Source organism: Parasteatoda tepidariorum, chromosome X2 (assembly GCF_043381705.1).
Source record: "Parasteatoda tepidariorum isolate YZ-2023 chromosome X2, CAS_Ptep_4.0, whole genome shotgun sequence".
NCBI classification, from domain to species: Eukaryota; Metazoa; Arthropoda; class Arachnida; order Araneae; family Theridiidae; genus Parasteatoda; species Parasteatoda tepidariorum.
Window position 1 is genome coordinate 5,979,658 of NC_092215.1, and position 21,359 is coordinate 6,001,016.

General features: G+C 28.8%; 1 protein-coding gene across 1 annotated transcript in view; it reads right to left on the reverse strand.

Annotated features, from left to right (window-relative positions):
• Positions 1-20,554, reverse strand: part of LOC107439760 (NECAP-like protein CG9132) — a 32,394-nt gene extending 11,840 nt beyond the window's left edge. Inside the window, exons 1-4 of the mRNA XM_016052451.3 lie at positions 20,086-20,554; positions 17,269-17,369; positions 11,666-11,770; positions 4,476-4,557 (exon numbers count right to left, since the gene is read on the reverse strand). Of these exons, the coding sequence (XP_015907937.1) occupies positions 4,476-4,557; positions 11,666-11,770; positions 17,269-17,369; positions 20,086-20,171 (374 nt within the window). The 5' untranslated portion in view covers positions 20,172-20,554. The remainder of the gene's footprint in view (positions 1-4,475; positions 4,558-11,665; positions 11,771-17,268; positions 17,370-20,085) is intronic.
• Between the last annotated feature and the right edge of the window lie 805 nt (positions 20,555-21,359).

Sequence of the window (21,359 nt, forward strand, 5' to 3'; positions counted from 1 at the left end):
CTTTATATCTTGTTGATATATATATTGTTAACACTAAGCTTTAATTTTATTAAAGTTTTAAAAGAAAAATGATTGGCCACTAGATGGCAGTGCAATTATGTGTAGAGAGAGAGTAGGGGTGTGTGCGAAATGAGCCTGATGCAAAGAATGATGCAATTACTGATGTCTGTAAATATTGTTTGTAAATAAATTATTAATATGCTAAAATAATCAAACTCTTACTACCTCCTCCCCCCAACCGAGCTACTCGACACCTGAACAAATGGTATAATTCCAACTATATATATATATGTAACATAAAAAGCTTCTATTATTCTTTTTATGTTAGTTTCTTTGCTATAAAACAACTCCTGCTTTATTACTAATTAATTATTCAAGTCGAACTGCTTTCTCACACTTTTAAAAGCCACATCCTGTTTCTAAATCTATTTTTAGCCAAAGTATGCATAAACTTAAATAAAAACATTCTTCCCTTTTAAACTACGTGGGAATCACTCGAGCTAGTTCTTAAACTAATAGTAATCATTGGGACTTCCCTTTTCCCCTCAAATATAACAAAATAGAGGGAAATTCCTTTGCTACTTTCCCTAAGATAAAAACGTAAGCGCACAGTTTTGGAGTGCAAATTTGAGCTCCGCCTTTGCTAGAAAATGTCTTAAATATACTATGTGAAGCTAATAAAATTTTTTTTGCCTTCCAACTGCTATCTGCGGGGACTAACAACACTCACCATGACTGCTACCCTTTCAAGCCTTGCAGGATTTTTTGCAGTTGGTTTGGCACTTTTTTTTTTCACTGGTTCCTTTTAAAAATGCTTTCTTCAAATAAGTAAAAAAAAATTTATAAATATAAAAGGAAAGAAGAAAACAATCGAATGAAGTTTTGGGAGATGCCGGCGTTGCTCGTGAAACAGATATTATCCTGACTAAAAGAATATGATGCCAAAAAATTAAAATAAGAGAATTTCGGGACTTTCCTCCTTAATGGGTCCAGACGTTGCCTCTACCGTTGTACCGGAATCGCCGTTAGAGAATTGATATCATCGCTGTTTTGTTTCATTTTCGCCTACCGTGTGTTATCATCAACAATTAGCCTCTTGCGGATTTACACCATGTGCTTGCTGTGTTGCTCTACTTGCTTGCTACTTGTCGGTCTCATTGAGGGTTGATAAAGGTTCAGCATATGATCGAATTGATTTCGTTTTCGGGGATTTCCTCGAATGTTTTTCTGTGTTTCCTCGAACGGAAGATGACCAAAAATGTGATCTCGAGTGGTGGCTATGATTCCGCTCGCGTGTGCGCGTGATTTATCAAATATTTGAAGTGATATATTGGTGATTAAATACAGATGTGATTGGTATTTACTCTCAAAATTTTCTATACCAGTCGAAAGTTTTAGACGTGAATACTTTTGAATCATTCAGGCTCATATCTTGAAATTGGAACATATAATTTTATATTTATTGTTCCAAATATTTATTGTTCCAATAATTTTATATTTATCTATTGATATTTATATTTTGATAATATTTCCATTTATTGATATTATTATTCAATGGTTTATCATATTATTTGTTTAAATTAAATAATAATATTAAAAATTAGTGTTATCACATTTTTTTTCACTTTTGATTCAGTATGATTATAGATTTAATTATTATTTAATGAATCACTTTTTATATTGCACTATATATCACAGTGTATATTATATTGATTGTAGAAGTAAAATTTAAATTTTTATTTTACTATGGTGCTTAAAAAGAAAAATATGTGCTATTCATATATTTAAATTTTTTTTTCCCTTCTAAATGTTATATTTAGTTACTGAAATGTATTTTGGTTATTTGAATGCCCTTACGGAGTGGAAAAAATTACAAATTAAAGATGGTAATCAAAAATAGTGCAACAAATAATTTTGAAAATCAATACAAAATTTCTCAAAATTAGAATTTAAGTGAAGTTAGACCTGGAGAAGGTTCAGGCATTTCCATTAACAGATTAAGTTTATAAGAGAAAGAGTCAAATCCAACATAAAGTGACCAAACCACGAATTGACAATGAATAGTATCTGGATACACTCAAAATACATTCAAAATAAAAATAATAAAAGTAACAACTACCCGATGGTGACTAAGAAAACTATCTTGTTAAATACTAACACAGGTGGTACTTTAAAAATAAACCCAACAAATATTTTCGAAAAGTTATGTGTCCAAAAAGAAAAANTGCTGATCCTGTACCTAGTTGTTCTCTATGTCGGGACAACATAACTATTAAACATATTTAAACTAACTGTAAACTATTCAAGCATTTCAGAAACAAATTCTTTGCCATCTTTTACCCTGATCTTAAATCCTTCCCTATTCATCGCAGTTTTATTAAGTATGTTAAAACGATAGGACTATATTCACTGTCCTAAAAAGAAAGCTTTTTTTTTTTTAACCTAGTGGCTGGTGTAGGAGCCAGATATGGCATATCTGGCTCTTGTGCATATAAACTCTCATCAACCAACTAAGTACCCGCTTTTCTTTTATAGGCAGAGCTGCGTTTATAGGCATTGGATTTTCTGATAGAGGAGATTCTTTTGATTTGAATGTTACTTTGCAAGAGCATTTTAAGTAAGTGTTTTTTGGAACTGAGATATGTAATCTTCGAATTATGGGTTTTAATATAAGAAGTTTTATTTGTAAGTAATTATGAATTATTTTGAGTTTTATGTTTATTTAAAATTATTAGTAATAATATAACTAATTAGGTTTGTGATAAAGTCTTGATAAATCTTTTTTCTCTCTTATTATATTCATGCATTTTCATGATTTTTTTCTTTTAATGATTTTACTAATTTTAAAATTTGTTTACTAGGACTTTCATTTTAAATAAGTTATAATTTGGTTTTTACTAAAATTATGACTAACTTATTATAATAATTGTAATTCTTTATTTGCTTAATGTGACCATAATTGCATCGAAATTTCCGCCGCAGTCAACTATTTTGTATATTGCTAAAGGAATTTTGCAAAATTCATTTTACCAAAAATCATTCACTAAAACATTGCAGCATCAACTCTTTCAAGGACGTCATTACGACTTCGAAACAAAAATGCACTAATGTTAGTAATCTCATCACTGGAAACCAACTAAAAGAGATAGGCCAGAAAATTATATGAATATTTTTATTGCACTTATTATTTACGCGTCATTTGCCATGGAAGGGCAAAAAAAAAAAAGTTTTTCCAAAATATTACTAAAATTTTTTTTTAGTTCAAAAAAATAGAAAAATCACTCCTACAATTAAAAGCGTTTTTGCTGCAGCTTTCAATGAAATAATAGTGAAAATAAATAAAAGCTAAAATTACAAATTGTAGTAAATTAGTAATTCCTCTTTATATATAGCTCTTAGATTAAATTTCATGTTTTAATAAAGCGTTTAACAGATTGTGAGGTGTAAATTTCTTGTTAAGAATCTTTATATTGCCGAAATTCTCTCTTTTGAATCCATTGCATTGAAAAATATACTGAATCTTTTATTATCGTATATATATATATATATATATATATATACGATAATAAAAGATTCAGTATATTTTTCAATGCAATGCATTCAAAAGAGAGAATTTCGGCAATATAAAGATTCTTAACAAGAAATTTACACCTCACAATCTGTTAAACGCTTTATTAAAACATGAAATTTAATCTAAGAGCTATATATAAAGAGGAATTACTAATTTACTACAATTTGTAATTTTAGCTTTTATTTATTTTCACTATTATTTCATTGAAAGCTGCAGCAAAAACGCTTTTAATTGTAGGAGTGATTTTTCTATTTTTTTGAACTAAAAAAAAATTTTAGTAATATTTTGGAAAAACTTTTTTTTTTTTGCCCTTCCATGGCAAATGACGCGTAAATAATAAGTGCAATAAAAATATTCATATAATTTTCTGGCCTATCTCTTTTAGTTGGTTTCCAGTGATGAGATTACTAACATTAGTGCATTTTTGTTTCGAAGTCGTAATGACGTCCTTGAAAGAGTTGATGCTGCAATGTTTTAGTGAATGATTTTTGGTAAAATGAATTTTGCAAAATTCCTTTAGCAATATACAAAATAGTTGACTGCGGCGGAAATTTCGATGCAATTATGGTCACATTAAGCAAATAAAGAATTACAATTATTATAATAAGTTAGTCATAATTTTAGTAAAAACCAAATTATAACTTATTTAAAATGAAAGTCCTAGTAAACAAATTTTAAAATTAGTAAAATCATTAAAAGAAAAAAATCATGAAAATGCATGAATATAATAAGAGAGAAAAAAGATTTATCAAGACTTTATCACAAACCTAATTAGTTATATTATTACTAATAATTTTAAATAAACATAAAACTCAAAATAATTCATAATTACTTACAAATAAAACTTCTTATATTAAAACCCATAATTCGAAGATTACATATCTCAGTTCCAAAAAACACTTACTTAAAATGCTCTTGCAAAGTAACATTCAAATCAAAAGAATCTCCTCTATCAGAAAATCCAATGCCTATAAACGCAGCTCTGCCTATAAAAGAAAAGCGGGTACTTAGTTGGTTGATGAGAGTTTATATGCACAAGAGCCAGATATGCCATATCTGGCTCCTACACCAGCCACTAGGTTAAAAAAAAAATGCTTTCTTTTTAGGACAGTGAATATAGTCCTATCGTTTTAACATACTTAATAAAACTGCGATGAATAGGGAAGGATTTAAGATCAGGGTAAAAGATGGCAAAGAATTTGTTTCTGAAATGCTTGAATAGTTTACAGTTAGTTTAAATATGTTTAATAGTTATGTTGTCCCGACATAGAGAACAACTAGGTACAGGATCAGCAGTCAGTATATGTTTATGCGTATAATTGGAATGACCGACACACAGTCTATTAATTAAAATTTGGGTTTTGCAGTCAATGTTTTGTAATTAATTTTAAGATAATAATCTTATGAAAGTTTAAAATGGCAAAATGAAGAGATGACTCAGAACACAACACATACAGACTTTCAATAGGGGAAGTTCTAAATGCAAATGAGGAGATTCTGAAACCTTGACAATGGATGGTATCAAGATACTTTAAAACAGACTGACGAGCTGATGAATATATATGAATGCCAAAGTCGAGTTTCGAACATATAACTGCACGATACATTTTTAATCATTGAATCCATATCAGCACCCCAGGAACAGTTTGTGAGAAATTTTAGAATATTTAGTGTTTGAGAGCATTTTTTCTAAAGTAATTAATATGCGGCTTGAAATTTAATTTAGAATCAAAAATTGGTCCCAGGTATTTTATTTCTTCAAAAACCGAAATAGTGTTGTTATTTAGAGTGATTTCGAGATGGGGATGAAGACCACGCTAAATATGAAGACACAAAATGCATACAGTGTGTTTTTGAGGTAAGAATGTAAAACCATTTTCATTTGCCCATTTTAAAATTTTATTTACAGTTAGTTGCACCTAATAACCGGAATTTCAAAAACCCCATGTAAATTGGTAGTGCTAGCAATAACTACCGAAAAATTTTTGAAATCGTCGTATTAAAAAAGTAAATTATTAAATAAGCTATGATGTTTTTAGTATGTAATAAAAAAAATTTTAAAAAAATTGAGGATTTTTTTTTAAAAGTGAAAATTTGTAGAAATAACTGTTGAAAGATCAATTGAAATACCGTATGGATCAACGATGATATCGGAGCAAATCGGAGTAATTTCATGAATCAGGGATTCAAACTTAGCGTGCCGTAATAATATCGGCATTTTTCAAAAAAAAAATTCTTTCATCATGAGAATATTAATAACAGCATCTGATCAATGAAAAACACCAATGTTTTTTTTTAAAAAAAGAAAAGAAAAAGTATAAATTTATAGCAATAATTACGGCTGAAAAAAATTATCAACACTACTCATATTTAAGATGGTAGTTGTGAGCGATAAAATGAAGACTAAAATGCATGATTTAAAATTTTTATGTGCTTTATATACGTGTTTGATAGGTTTTATTCAACCAAATTTTAAAAAAAAGGGGAAATGTACTGCATTGATTAACTCATTCTTTTGCTATAAATCTGAATTTGTAACAAAATTCCCAATCATAGTCATATTTTATTAAAATGAAAAAGATGGTGTCCTTTAAAAAATATGAAAGGAAAGAACATGATTTCAAAAGTGCACTATCTTTTAAACCTTCGTGATTTTAGAATATAAATATTTGTTATATTATCCCTCTGAAATTTTGCTACAGTCAGTCATTGAATTTTTATTTCGCAAATGAGAATAGAAAAATCGCGAGCATTTCTTTCCCCTCTGATGCACGCGAAAAGCTTCTTGAATATAATTCGACAGGGAAAAATATAATTCCAAAATTTTTTAAAAAAAGAAAACCAAAATTTTTTACTTCCCAAAGGAAAAAATTTTCTGCAAGAACTCAGTAACATTCTGCGACAATATCGCCGTGATTCGGCCACGGGGAATTTCATAACAAATGATTATACCCTAAAATGATGGTATGGGCAACAAAATGTGACGGTATTGGGATATAATACTGATATATACCTATATAATACTGATGCAGGGTGCATATCCAAATCTTTCAACAAAAAATAAGCACCTTTTAAGTACTTTTTAAGCACTCAAAAAAAAAATTTACAACTACGTATATACATTAATAAAATGCAAAATAATTTTCAAAGACTTTACATGATCATGATAAAATAACTAGTTTCTGACAAAGAACTCTTTTCTTGATTATATTAGTCATTATAAAATGATCAAGAGATCGATATCAGAGGGTGGAAAATGAAGCCTGAAATTGAGAATATCTTGCAAAATGCAGCAGAATTACACACAAGAGTGTAATAATATCACCGGACCCAGTTCAGTAGATGAACATGCGGGCCTTCAAGTATTACATCAAACATGTAAAATTATTGGCGCTTTCATACGCTATGGACCGACAGTACATTGAAATAGATTGTGGTTGAATAAAAGAAAACATTGAATAGAACAATGAGAAAAGCACACTTTTGCATAATATGTGGCGAAAATTGACATGGAAAAGAATCTCATTCTTGAAAAGGGAAAATTAAGCAATTTTTAAAAACACCCAATGAAAAAAGGCACCTTTAAGGGCTTTCAAAAAACGAAAATAAGCACCTTTAAAAAACTATACGCACAATGTTATGTCATTTTTAATAGATCTTGTTCAATAGAACAAAACTGAATCAGTGGAAAATCCTTCACCATCTAAAGCTTTCCTTCGAAATGAACAAAAACTACTTAAAAAATGAATAGCATTTTTTTTTAAATTTCAAGACAGACTTTTTTCATAAGTTATCAAATATGATTCAAAACAAATTATGAAATTTTTTTTAAAAATGTTTTTTGTGCGCAATATGAAAATATTACTTGAAATACTTATATCTTGCACAAATTTTAAAGAATTTTCAAATTTTAAAGTGATAATTTTATTATTAATTAAAAAAATTAATTTTTTTTTTAAACTTTACAGACTATTTCTGCAGTTATAAGTAAGAAAACATAAGTCAAAAAATTAGTTTTTTTTCTTATAAAAATATCCATCCATGAATATTTAAGCTAGATTTATGAAATTTCGTGAAATATGAAAAAAGGAGTTAGTATAAAAGTATTTCCATTATTTTGTTCAACTCAAGTAAATACTAGCAGAGGACCTTTTCCTCGAAAGTCACAGATCAGTCAAAAATCTTCGAAATAAGGCTATTTCCTTAGATTTCGACCATCACAATCGACTCATGCCAACAGTGAACCACAAAGGTAAGCATTTCAATAAATACATACAAATTAGCAGTATCTCACATATGGAGTACATTAGATGTGAGGCCTTAACCAAAAGTAAACTAGAAATAAAATCAACTTGTGGATCTATAGCTGTAATTTATTTAGTTTGTATATAATAAGGCATTAAATTTTAAGGCCATGTGTGAAATTTGCAAATTGTATTAAAAAATGTGATTTAGGCCCAATATGAATATCTGATGTGAGTTTTAATCTCTGTTTGAAGGGGGGGAGGTAAAACTAACATGTAGCTAGCTATCTGGATAAGTAATATATTTCTGTAATTTTTTACATTAAATTGAATGAAGTCACAGCCAAATCAATAGAGCTGAGAGTTACACAAACTTATTAACATGTCTGTATTGCTATATATACAAGCAAAATTTTAGATCCCAAGCATTTATCACACTGAATCAATTGAGTACAAAACATAGCCGATAGAACTAATAATTAAGAAATTATGAGGGGGTTTTATACATCAAAAATAGAATTTTTAATCCATACATTATACGTGTAAGAAAACATAAATAAGGATCGCAACACTGGTAGTTTTTGCCATAAATGTAATCTGATATCCTAAAATTTAATGAACAAAGTCATTTTAGTGTAAATTTTTCAAAATAGAAAGGTATTTTCTCAGGTGGAGTCGGGTCAATATAAAATTAAGTTTTTATTAAAGAAGCCTCTAAAACCAAACTATAAAATTTTTATATGCAATGGATTTATACGGATGAAGCATAACTTATTTAGTTAGTTTGAATGTTTTCTTTCAGTAATGCAGTCAAAATGACATGTTTTGATTCACCCACTTTATCCCAGAAAGGGGTAAATTGAGGATAGTTCTAAAATTAGTGCATATATTTTAAAAGATATTTGTAAATATTGTTTTGGAAATGGAAATGCTCACAAAGAAATGTATTTTAGTTATATTTAAAAACAACAAATGCAAAAAGTTTTTTTATTATTATTATTAAATTAAAGAGTCAAAAAGCTATCAAAATTAGGTTTCACTTAGGATGCAGTATATATTAATGAACTCTACAAAATATCATCAAAAAGCAAAAAAATTTAAATCAGTTTTTGGTACATTTGAAATATAAATGAGAGTGTAAAAATTAATAATAATAAATATAAAATATAAATTAAAAATTAAGTTAAATATTAAAAATAAATTAAATATTAAAAAATATTCTATAGTGGTAATATAAAGTGTTGACTAAAAGTGTTAAGTTGACTAAAAGTATAAAGTGTAAAGTAAAGACATGTATTTTTATTCAATTTAATTATTTTAAGAAATTGTTTTGTTTTCCATTAAAACACTAAAATAGGAAGGCAGAAACTTGAGCGAAAACTCATCTATGTCTTTAAATATGCTCACTTGGTTGAATGATTATGCAATTTTGGTATATATTTTTTAATTGTATATTCCCTATATCATTCTTTTCTTTAAAAATAAAATTAAAAAGAAATTTTGTTTTCAGTGTTAAAATTACTATGTAGAGTTATAATCAAATAAGCAAATTATTTTTTAGCAATTTCATTATAAAATGTAGAGCACTAGATACTCACTAAAGGTAACACAGAATTAAAAGAAACATCCATATTGTGCAATTCTTAGATATGCTAAAATATATACCCATCAATTCACAATAAATAGAATTTTGAAATTTATTCTTCGATTCAGCAGCTTAAATTCATATAATTTATAAGTTGATCTTAAATAGATAGTTTGTAAACCTTTTTAATCAGTTTCTAAAACTGAAATAAAAATACTTGTCGCAATCCCAGTATAACTCTTTAAAAATAATAAATTAATAATTTCAATTTTAAAAAAACGTATATGTGTGTGTGTGTGCGTAACATAAAAAGCTTATATTAATCTTTTTATGTTAATTCTTCCCTATAAAACATAATCCTAATTAATAATTCAAATCAAAATGCTTTCCCACACTTTTAAAAGCCACATCCTGTTCTTAAATCTATTTTTGGCCCAAGTATGCATAAATTTAAATAAAGACATTTCTTTAATGTTCGTGGGAATCACTCGACCTATTTCTTAAACCTAGTAATTTCTAAGATTTTCCTCTTTTCCCTAAACAGAGACATTTTCGGATTTTTTGCAAGATTTTCCCTACCAGAAAGACTGATCGTCGATGGAGTAAACTTGATTTTTCTCTCGCCACTCAACAAAGAATGACATAATAAAATTCTTTTGCTTTCATTAAAATCCTGTGTCTGTTTTCCTGCTCGGTCCGACTGCATCATTTTACATATATATATATAAGTTCAAAATGTAGAAAAAACATGGAAAAAATTACAGAACAATGGAAAAAGAAATAAGAAACCAAAAAAAAATCCGAAAAAAGGAAGAAAAAATTTATAAAAATCCGGAAAATAAAAGATATAATGTCTTCATCAGCTCACATGATTATATCCGTAAAAAGGAGTGCTTTGTAATAATGTAGGAGCCGCATCATCATCACAGTTGTATTTAAATTTTATACCAGGCGTATTTTGGAGCTCAGAAAATGTATAGTTACATATACTTCTATTTTTTCATATATTACTTTTTGAATGAAATTATATTAGTTTTAACATTGATAGATTTAGTTTCTCCTATTTCTTTTCTACTGAAAGAAATTATAAAAATAAATCCAAATCATTATTTTAAAATTGTGTGAACACAGAAATGGAATGTTTGAAACAAACATTAAAAAAATTTTGGAATACAGATATAAGACTATTTTTATCAGGAAAATCGAGATATTATTAATCTTGCATTTGGAAAAAATATGATTTTAGTTTCTTTATAGTTTCAATATTATAAATAAAACAAAGGGAGCTTCAATTAAAATATTACGTTGCTAGTATTAAATTGTTTAAAAGTTTCTAAAAACTTCTACACAATTTTCTAGGTTTTATTATTCTTTTTCCTTTTGCAAAATTTTGCAAAACAAGCTCTTGGAATCAATGAGGGAATTGACATGTCCAGGGGTGATTGTGAGCCCAAGTCAAAATTCCGGAAAATTTCTTGAGTTTAAAAAAAAGTTTAAATTGAAAAATTAGAAAAAAAATCCAAACATGTTTTTTTTTCCTTTTTCTCAATATTTCTTAGTTTACTTACAATATACTTTTAAAATCTTACACATACATATATCATTTACACATACCTACGATGACCTGGAGAAGCAATTAAAATTTACAAATATGTCTTTCTTTCTTGAGTTTATGATTATAATAATTATTTACTGATAAAAGATGAATATTAATCATGAATATAAGCTTATAAAGTATATCTCTGGCTCTCCCTTACAAACAAATAAAATAAACTGTGTTTTTAAGTTCCACCTTTGAAAATTTGATTTCCGAAAACTTCTGTGATCAATGATTTTTTGAAACGTCTGAACCTTAGATCTCCGGAAACTTCCGGAACACTGTTAGCGAAAAATCTGGAAATCCGGATTTTTTCCGGACCACAATCAGCCCTTACATGTCCCCACAACATAAATAAGTGACTATATTTATGAGTAGAACTTCGTTCTAAATGATTTTGAAGTTTTGTTTTACATTATACATATGACAGACATCTAAAGCTTAGGGAAAATCATAAAATCCTTTTATAAATCTATGTTTCAATTGAGAAACTCTCACTTATATGAATATTAATTTCAAAATAATCAAATTTTTGAAAATGTAATGGCAATTTATGAATACTTAACATTAAAGATATCTATATAGAATTTTAAAAAAATCGTAAAATAAATTTGTAAAAAAAAAAGTAAATTTTCTTCTTAAAAAATCACCATAAAAATTTTTTTTACCATTGTCGTCTTCAATCCTTAAAACAAAATAGCGACTAGAATCCATGACAGCTTCAACAGCAATGCCTGGATATTTATCAATGGGTGCTTTTGCAAAAAGCTCTCCTGTAAAAAATTAAAAATTATTAACAGATTTAAATATGAAAAATGTTTAAACAGATTTAAATATGAAAAATGTTTGAATTTTTTTTTCAAAAGCTTTACAAATCAAAGTTGGTCTTCAAAATTAGTTCATTTAACATTTTTTTTAACTGGAACATATTCCATATAGTAATCATCCCAAACTTCTTTTAAGGAGAGGTAGAAATTAAGAATGCAAATAAAACAGAAATTATTATGCTATTAGAAGAAGAAAAAATTTAACTCTTGTCATAATAATAAATAGGTTAAATGATACACATTTGCCACAAAAAGATTACATTAAATATTATGTGAGAATGTGAGCCAGGGACATGGAATGGCGATGATAATTTACCGACATTTTATTTACTTAAAAATATATTGTAAATACAAAATATGTCTGGTGCACTTTTTTTGTTCTTTGTGAGCATTTTAAGCAAACTATACCATTAAATAATGAATATAAATATTTTAATGTGAAATAATGCTTAAGGATGCAAAAGTTAACAAATTGAAAAAAAATAACCCATATATATGCATTTATCAACCTTTCTTAATATTATTCACGACTGTTATTATAATTTGGTTTCATTATTATTCCAAGTTGAAGACTTAAACTAGAAATGGTTTTCTTTAATTATAAAGCAATCCTACAATATTACTTTATAGCATTAAATTTTATAGAAAAATATATTGGAGATAGTATGTAATTTAACCGTTTAGCAAATTATTAAAAAGTAAATCAGTTACATTTACTTTAATAATAAGCTTTACATAAAACTATTTCCAGTCAAAACATTTAATTAAAATAATGAAAACAAAACTGCTATTATCAATTAACTTTACACAATATTACAAAATAAACTGGGAAAAAATATTTAACTAATTTTATAGTATTCAAAAGTTGAGTAGAAGTTTAAGAAACAAAATTGTATATTAAGTTGAAATGGTAACAGAGTAAAATGATTAAGTTTAAATTTTATTCTAATAAACTCTGGAACTCAACCCGGGCTAAAACAATGAAAAATTTTGGGATATTTTAATTGAGTAATTCTTATGTACCAATCCGTTGTTAAGAAAAATAAATAATAGTATAGTAATCTTAAAATTTACATTGCAACAAAAACCAGTTACAAATAGTTACAAGCAATAAACTTTTGTTTGTAGCAAACTGCATTACCTCATTAAGATTGCAGGAATAAAAATTTAAAACATTTGTGAAAATACCCCAAAAAAGCATAGGTTTTTGACTCCACACTTTGATAAAACTTTTCTACAAACCATGTTTTATTTTAAAAGAAAAAGATAAATTTACTAATAAATGGAAATGATTTGTTATGCACCTGCGCCTGATGTTTGGTGATTTTTTCTCATCAATAACATTTGGCGCATTTTTATTGGATCAACTTTTGTCAAATATTGCAATTGTTTAAAATATGATGTTACAATAATTTCTTAATAAAAATAAGTATTTATAAACTAAAAAAATGGCTGATCTTTATCAAATGTTATCCCCTAGGCAACACTTTCCCTTATCACTCTGTTGCAATTATTATAAAAAGACAATAATATTCACAAAGAAAGCTATTATAATACAACACTAAACAAGCATTTCTTAAAAGAATAAAAAAATGGCAGAACTAAATCAAATGTTAAATCCTAGGCAATGTTGTTAATTGCGTGGCACCTAACCGGCTACGTCTCACTCCAGCAACCTAAGGTGTCTCTCTCAGGGTTGCTTTCGCGTGCCTCTTTTCTTTATCGAAGTAGTTACGTTACCCTCCCTCATTGCCACGCCATTCTTTCTACTTGTTTTCTTGTACCGATAGGATACAGACACAGACTTAAGTGTTTCCCGGATGCCCCATGTGGGGTGATTCGGTTTTAAGCTACACTTACCATTCAGCTATAAATGAAAGCTACCATGAAATTAGAACATTTTATTTTTCTGTTCACATTATATCATGACATCATGATTTTTAATTATTTTAAGAGAAGTGTGCTTAGGAATCTTGAATAATAAAGAAATTGTGTTTTTTCTTCTATCCACTTCCTTTAAAAAAATTTATTTTTGCACTAAACACATAGTATTTCATTGCTTAGGAGCAGCCATTTTTGCTACATAATATACATCCAGAGAATTAGCTAAACTAAAATCAATTAGAAGTGAATAATACCATGTTTTTTAACTCCAAAATAAAACACTTCTTACAACACTTCAAAAAAAGAGTGAGTACAATTTTCAAACCAAAATAATATATTGAACCCTTTGGGAAGAAATTTTAAAAGGTTATGATTATACAGGAAACTCTGATTTCTAAATGACGTAGCAATATGCACTTCAAATTCTTAATAATGATAAATAATCCATGTTTCACAATTTTTTTTTAACCATACTTTTCCCAGAATGTCATAGGTTTAGAATAGGTGGACCTGTCACTCCTTCTCCATTCATAGAGAATTCAATGTGTCTCATGCGTATTAAGCGGGTAATATCAAAAGAAATAATGGTTTCAACAATTTTCTTGAGACTTGTTATCAATGGGAAACTGTTAGTTTTAAAAGCACAATAATGTCTTACACCTGTTTTTGATTTTCTGGGAATTAAAAAAATTATGAAATGAAATTTGATCACTATATTGAAATGAACATTTCGGTTTGGTCTTTCTTTGTCTTTGGTGTTAAAATAACTGTGCTTCTATGAGATAGGACTTCATGTAGTGGTCATTATAATGAAAGGGTTGCACTAATAGGGGCAGGGGTCTGTCTAAGTTTTTATGAGAGGTTTTTGTATGAGAGGTACCTATTTAGTGAAAATTTAGACATAATTTGTGAAAATTAAAAATTATATTCAAAAATCAATACAAAAATAAGGTAAAGTAAGAAGATACAGTGTAAAGTCCCATATCCGGACGTCCCTTTCCCGGACACTTTTTAACAATCAAAATAAACAAACATCTCTCCATCTTCCCCTTTCCTAAAAAAAAAGGTCTTTTGACACATTTTCTCTTTTTCTAGCTTGCACTGAACCTATGATTTATGCATCGAACCCATAAATCACCAGAAAGGAGAAGTGAAGATCTACCAAGAGCATTGAGTGACCGTTAGTGAAGCTCCTCCCTTGGAATGTAGGAAAAAGAGGGAGATTTGTTTTTAAAAGACCGCAACTGAGTCCCCTCCTTCCCATGCAGGTGGCTAGTAAAAGAGACATTTCCTGGAATCTTTTTATTGAAAGAAGAAATACTGTTGAAAAGGGTAAACGGGGCAAGCGTTAAGGTGGAGGGGGAGTCAAAAGGAAAAATTTGAATAGGTCTAAAACAGTGTTTCTTAACCTTTTTAGTACAATGGACCCCTTTAAAAAAATTTTAAGAAGTCACGGATCACCCCCCTGCAAGACGTTGACTACAATTTGAGATGTCCAGTTGCATACTAAAGGGAAATGGCGATGCTTTCAATTTATCGATGATCTGCTTCAAGATATTGCAAGAAATTTCAACTATTCTTGAATGTATCACATCATTTGACAATGGAATAGACTCAAGTTTTTTTCTATGTTCCAGTTCATAAACTAATTTAACCATTTCCAGCACACATGTCTTAATTAGCGTCTCTCCAATAGTATGCGATTTCCTGCTTTTGGCAAAATGATATGCAACTTTGAGAGATGTCTCAATCGAAGGATTTTGTGGAAAACCAAATTCAAGTTTGGTTAATGTTCCAGATTTCAAAAACTGGGCTTTCTTCTTAATAAAAAATTCTAGGTCTAGTAACCTGGACAAGGTGACAAATGTGCGTAGCTTGATAGGGGATGGTAAAAATAGCACAGCAGACATCATCACAGCCCCTGATGGTGCAAACTGAAAGCCGGGCAGTGCAGGATGTTAAAAATATGACAGGGATATTAGAGGGCTGTGTGTAATCCGCACTTAATTTGGGGTATCTCGATCACCTAGTTTAAAATATATATGTATTTTCACCTTTTAGAAGAAAAAAAAGATCAATGTTATTTAAATATTATTGATCCAAGCGTTTTGAAAATTAGGAGAAGTCGGCTGACCCCCAAAATATGATCCATGGACCACTAAGGGGTCCATGAACCAACCACAGGTTGAGAAACCCTGGTCTAAAAGGATACACGTGCTTGAGAAACAAAAAATTCATTTTTCCCCATACCATGTAATATTTAGGAGGCGGGGGAAAAAGGGGTAACATTCTTTCTTTAGCAGATTCTTTCAGTCATAGAAGAAAAAATAAAGAGAACCCGATCAGCGTGCCCCGCCTTTATGCTTGATTGATAGCCAATGATTGGAGAGAAAACAATCATTTGTTACTTCCCCACCCTTAACTTAAATGATCTCCTCTTTACACTTATTTTCTTTCACAAATACGGAGGAAATGAATTTTTCTCCTCCACCTACCCACCTTAATGAATGATGGGAATTTCCCTTTCTTGCTTGAACATTCTAGTTAAAAATGGCGGATTATTATTTTCATATGTCAACTTTTTTTCGTTTTCTATATTTTAAGCAATAATATTTTTTTTCTAATATTTCATATTTTATTGATTAGATATTCTAATACTAAAACATTATTCCCATTAAAAATAATGTTTATTTATTTTTTGCTTCTTAGATTTAGATCATTTTAAGCTTTATTCCAGAATGACACGAATTTCCCCTTCCTGCTTGAATCGTTCTAGTTCAAAATGGCGGATTAATATTTTCATAACTGTTAAATTTTGTTAAGAAATATTTCTTTGAAAAATAACAACAAATACAGTTTGAAGTGCCCTCCCTGAAACAATGATAAGATTGGATAAATTTTAAGGTATTTTGAAAGAACAAAACATAGGATACACATTTTTATAAGTGACTAACTTCAATATGTTTATTAAATTATAGTATCTTTTTTAAGATATGCACATTTAGCATCATAAAATAATAGTTTTGAGTATATATATTGCTATATTTTTATCAAACTTGCAGCAGAATTATAACAAAGCTGTTGCTTGGGGTTAGACATTCAAAATAGATATGCCATTTTCTTATTTATAAAATGCATGTTTTGTGTTGTTAAAAAATGACTGTAATACAACTGAACTTCAAATTTTATTGATCTTCGCAAAACTTGATTTTCTTTTCGGCATGTGACAAAAATCGCTGCAATAAAAATGGGTCAATAGTGATTGCGAGAAAAAAAACATTGGGTGCAGGCACAAACAATAATTTCTAGGGATTTTTGTTTTAATTCGAGTGTCATTATTTTTGGTATTTATCATGAGTCAATATTTATAGGGGGATCGATATTTATCATATTCATAACATATTTTTAACATCGTTATTGTGATAATTAAAAAATATCAACACTTCACGACATATCATTCAGCTCTATTGTAGTTTTCCTATAAAATATTCTGCCATGAGAATTAAAATAAAAAAAGATATTAAATTTTAATAAAATTACTAAATATTTAGCTATATTACCAGAAGTTTTATCTTCTAATTTAATAAAACATTTCTTTCCTTTTGATACTATACGCATTCTACCAGTCCAGGCAGGACTATCCAACTTCCAATCAGCAGCTCTAAAAGATAAAACTTTCTGTTTTAAAATAATTGGCAGGATTAACTTTGGATAAAAAACTATTTTAAAACTAGCATATTATAATATATCTAGTGTACCCAAAGATTCATGTGTAACACAATTCTATAAACCATAATTTTCCATAAGTACCATTAATTTCACAATCTCTAAAGCAAATCAAAATAATAAAATTTGTAGAATTTTATTTTTGATGCTCTAGATAATTTCAATTGTTTTCAATAAACAACTAATACAAAATTAGAGATAGTGCTTTAAAAAATTTGTATTAAAAAATTATTTAAAAAAATTTAAAATGATCTGTTCTCTATATACATAGCAATGTTTAGTAGGAAAATTTAATGATATTTGAAATTATCTCTGTTATACAAAATTTCTTATAATGCAAAACCTTACATATCTACATGTTAAAGATCTTTTGACTGTATATCATAAAATAACAAACAGAAAATAAACTCAGTAAGACTTATTAATAACACATAATTAACTTAATCTTATGCATTATTAATCTAAGAGCTATGTTCAGGCTATCTGCTACATTTTAGATTTTCAATATCATGACTAATTCCAAGAACTTTTCCTGACTAAACAAAGTTACTATTTTCTTCGACAAAAACACAATAAATTTAAAAAAGCAATGTAACAAAATTAATTGAAATCATAGGTATAACCAAAACTACTATACTCTGCATCTTCATATTTATAGATTTTAAACTAAAAAACAGAGTTAAGAAAGAATTGAAGCAATAAAATAGAAGAAAAAAATACAAAAGCAAAATTTTTTTCTTCTTTTTTTTCTGCAGAATTATATTCTAAAGATATTTTCTTGTACATCCGAAAGGAAAGAAATACTAGTGATTTTTCTCTTCTCATTTTCGAAAAAAAAATCGCCAATGACTGGCTTGCTTCAGCTAGAATTTTAAATTCACAAAATAAAAAAAATAAATAGTAAAAAATTCTGAAATCACAGAAGTTTAAAAGATAATTGCTCTAGAGATGATGTCCTTTATTTCATTTTATGACAGAACACCATAATTTTAAAAGAACGTGATAAAAACATTTTACATTTTAATAAAATATGACTGTGAGTGGGGTTTTTGTTGCAAATTCAGATATTCGGAACACAATGATACAGGAGGGGGGGGGCTGTAATTTCCTATTTAAAAATTAGATTTTTTGACAACCTAAATCCATGACTGAGTTTTTTTTAAAAATCGTTAAAATCATGAAATTTTATGAAAATTTTTTCTCAAGACCGAAATCCATGACATTCGAAGATTTTTCATGACTTTCCAGGTGCACAGATACGCTGTATGTTTTTTGAGTTATTATTGAGATCAAATAGTTAATATTTGATATAGGGATATTTTTGAATAGCAATTAATGATGACAAAATAATGGCCAAGTCTGGTGACTTACAGACATTTGTCTACGAGAAACTAAAAGAAAAAAATCACAGAAAACAACCCACTCGAAAAGCATTTCTCTGAAGTTTTTTGGGCAAATCTCTACCTGTTTTTTTATAAAAATGTGCAAGTTTAAAATCTATTTGCCACCTGGGCATTTGTAGTTGGCAAGTAAAATTAAATTACCAAAAATCCTCGTCAATCCACAAAATGTTTTTAAAGAAGAAATAACTGAAATAAAAAATCTGGGACAACCATAATGCAGTTAAGTTTATAATAAACTCTGGAAATGCATTCTATCATTAGAAGTTTTATAAAAGTAACATTAAATACAAATAGCAAGAATGGCATTAAAAAATTTTCCAACCTGTAAATAGAAAGCTCTTTGAAACTTAATTTTAAATTTATATTCACTCTTAATAAAGCCAATACCATATAGTAAACACAAAACTACTTATTGAGGAATATTTCCATTTTGGCATCAAAGCCAAAATAATTGCCAAGCTTTGGAAACTTCTGAGCAGTGGCTTGCAAGCAGGGAGATTTTCGTAAATAATATCAGTGAAAGAACAATTGCCAAGTCTTGGCAACTTCCGGGCAGCACCTGGCAAGAAACTAAAAAAAAGAATCACAGAAAAGGACCGACTCGAAGGGTATAACTCGTAACCAAATTTTATACGAAAGGTAAAGAAATATAACTTGTAACCATATATAATAATTAATTCATTTTAAACTAAACCACATTTTTTATTGTTGTCAATTTTGGCAAGTTATAATGCTGCACAATCAAATAACAATACAGATACACCCCCTCACAGTTAAATGCAGTTTACATTGTGTTCAGCAAATCACCTATTATTTAAAATTGATGCATTAGGATATTTACTTGTCATGTTCTACATCGAACATGAACTACACACCAAATGGATTTTAAACTTGCAAATCCTTTAAACAAATATTAAATATAAAAAAAAATAGAGTCTCGCCGGGGGAGGAGGTTTCTATGAGTTATACCTGTCTAGTTGGTCTCCTATTATGTATTTTTTTTTTTTTAAAGTTTCTCGTGGGTCGTTTTGCAGAAGTTGCAGGGACTTAGCTATTATTCTGCCACAAATCACGATACGGAAATCTCCTCTGCATTGCAAATACCACATAAAATAAAAATCAAGAAAGACACAGTCAGATGTAAGAAAATCGAGGCTAAATAAGATAAGTGAGTAAGTATATAAATAAAATAGCGTCTTACATTGCTTTTTAAAATTGCTTAACTACATTTAAATAAGAAACCCTTACCTATAGCCACGATTTGTCGCTCTAGGTGGGATTTGAAAAACAAAAACTTCATTTTTTACCAATAATACTGTTTCGTATTCTTCCATTCTATGAAATACAGAAACAAGCTACCGATCAAGCATATGAATGCAAAGAGACAAAACACTAAACAGGTGTTATATATTTCCTTTCTTCAAATTACACAATTTTTAACTACACAACATTTTCTTTTGTGAAAAGAAAATAACAACAACATGTAACATGAAAAGTTACGTCCCTCAACTAATAGTTTCTGAATCTAAATTCTAAAATTCGTACGGTTTGTATATATTGAATTTGTGCAGTTATAAAAGTTTGCAAGTAGACTTGTTTTATATCAGAAAGAAATGCTCTTTTATGAATGTAAAACTCAAAAAACTGAGTCTTAGATTTATAAAAGATATTCTGCAAAAGGGGTTTAGTTGTTTTATTTTTAATGATGATGACTAACTGGCGTTTTAGGAGCTCTTTGCTGTTTTTTGCTTATAGCTTGCTTATTAGTTATGTAGCGCACGCCATCCAGGGAGAAAACCGGTTCCATGTCCTGACTCTACCCCCTTCCCTTTCCTCAATTGTATAGATGATGTTTTCGACACTAGGGAGCGCTGCAAGCTATACCGCTTATACTTCTGGGTTACTGTTTCCGGTGTATTTCAAAGCCATTTGGCTCACAACGTGATCATTGCGTTTTAAGATTCCTGCAAACGTGGTATTTGATTACCTATTACTTAGTTTACAATGAATTCTAAAACTCGAAGTGGCTCTTGTTGTGTCGCATAATAGTAGTGTTAAGTAGTAGTAACATGCGTTTTGATTAATAATAAATATGTAAACCTAACATATGAAATAAAATCGCTATAAGAGACTTCTTACCTTGTCAATAATATAAGTCAACTTTCAAATTTAAACCTGAATTATAATGTATAATTTTAATCTTGCTCCTCGAACAACATGCTAATACTAGCGTAAGACGGTGCACAGCTTGCAACACGAACAAACAGTAATAAACAAATGGAAAGAGGCCAAATCAAGGCTGACAAAAAAGCGAGTTATTCAAAATCTATAAACCATGTCACAGTTTTTAACAATATAAACTCATGTTTGTGAAAATTGCAACACCATGAAAGACTTAAGCGAGTGAGCTGAAATTTTCAGGAAATGCAAAGTAGAGCATGATATACAAATGATTAGAATTTCAGACCCGTAGCGCATGCGTATGCTGAGCAGCGCCCTCTGAACGGCAGATGGATCCGAAT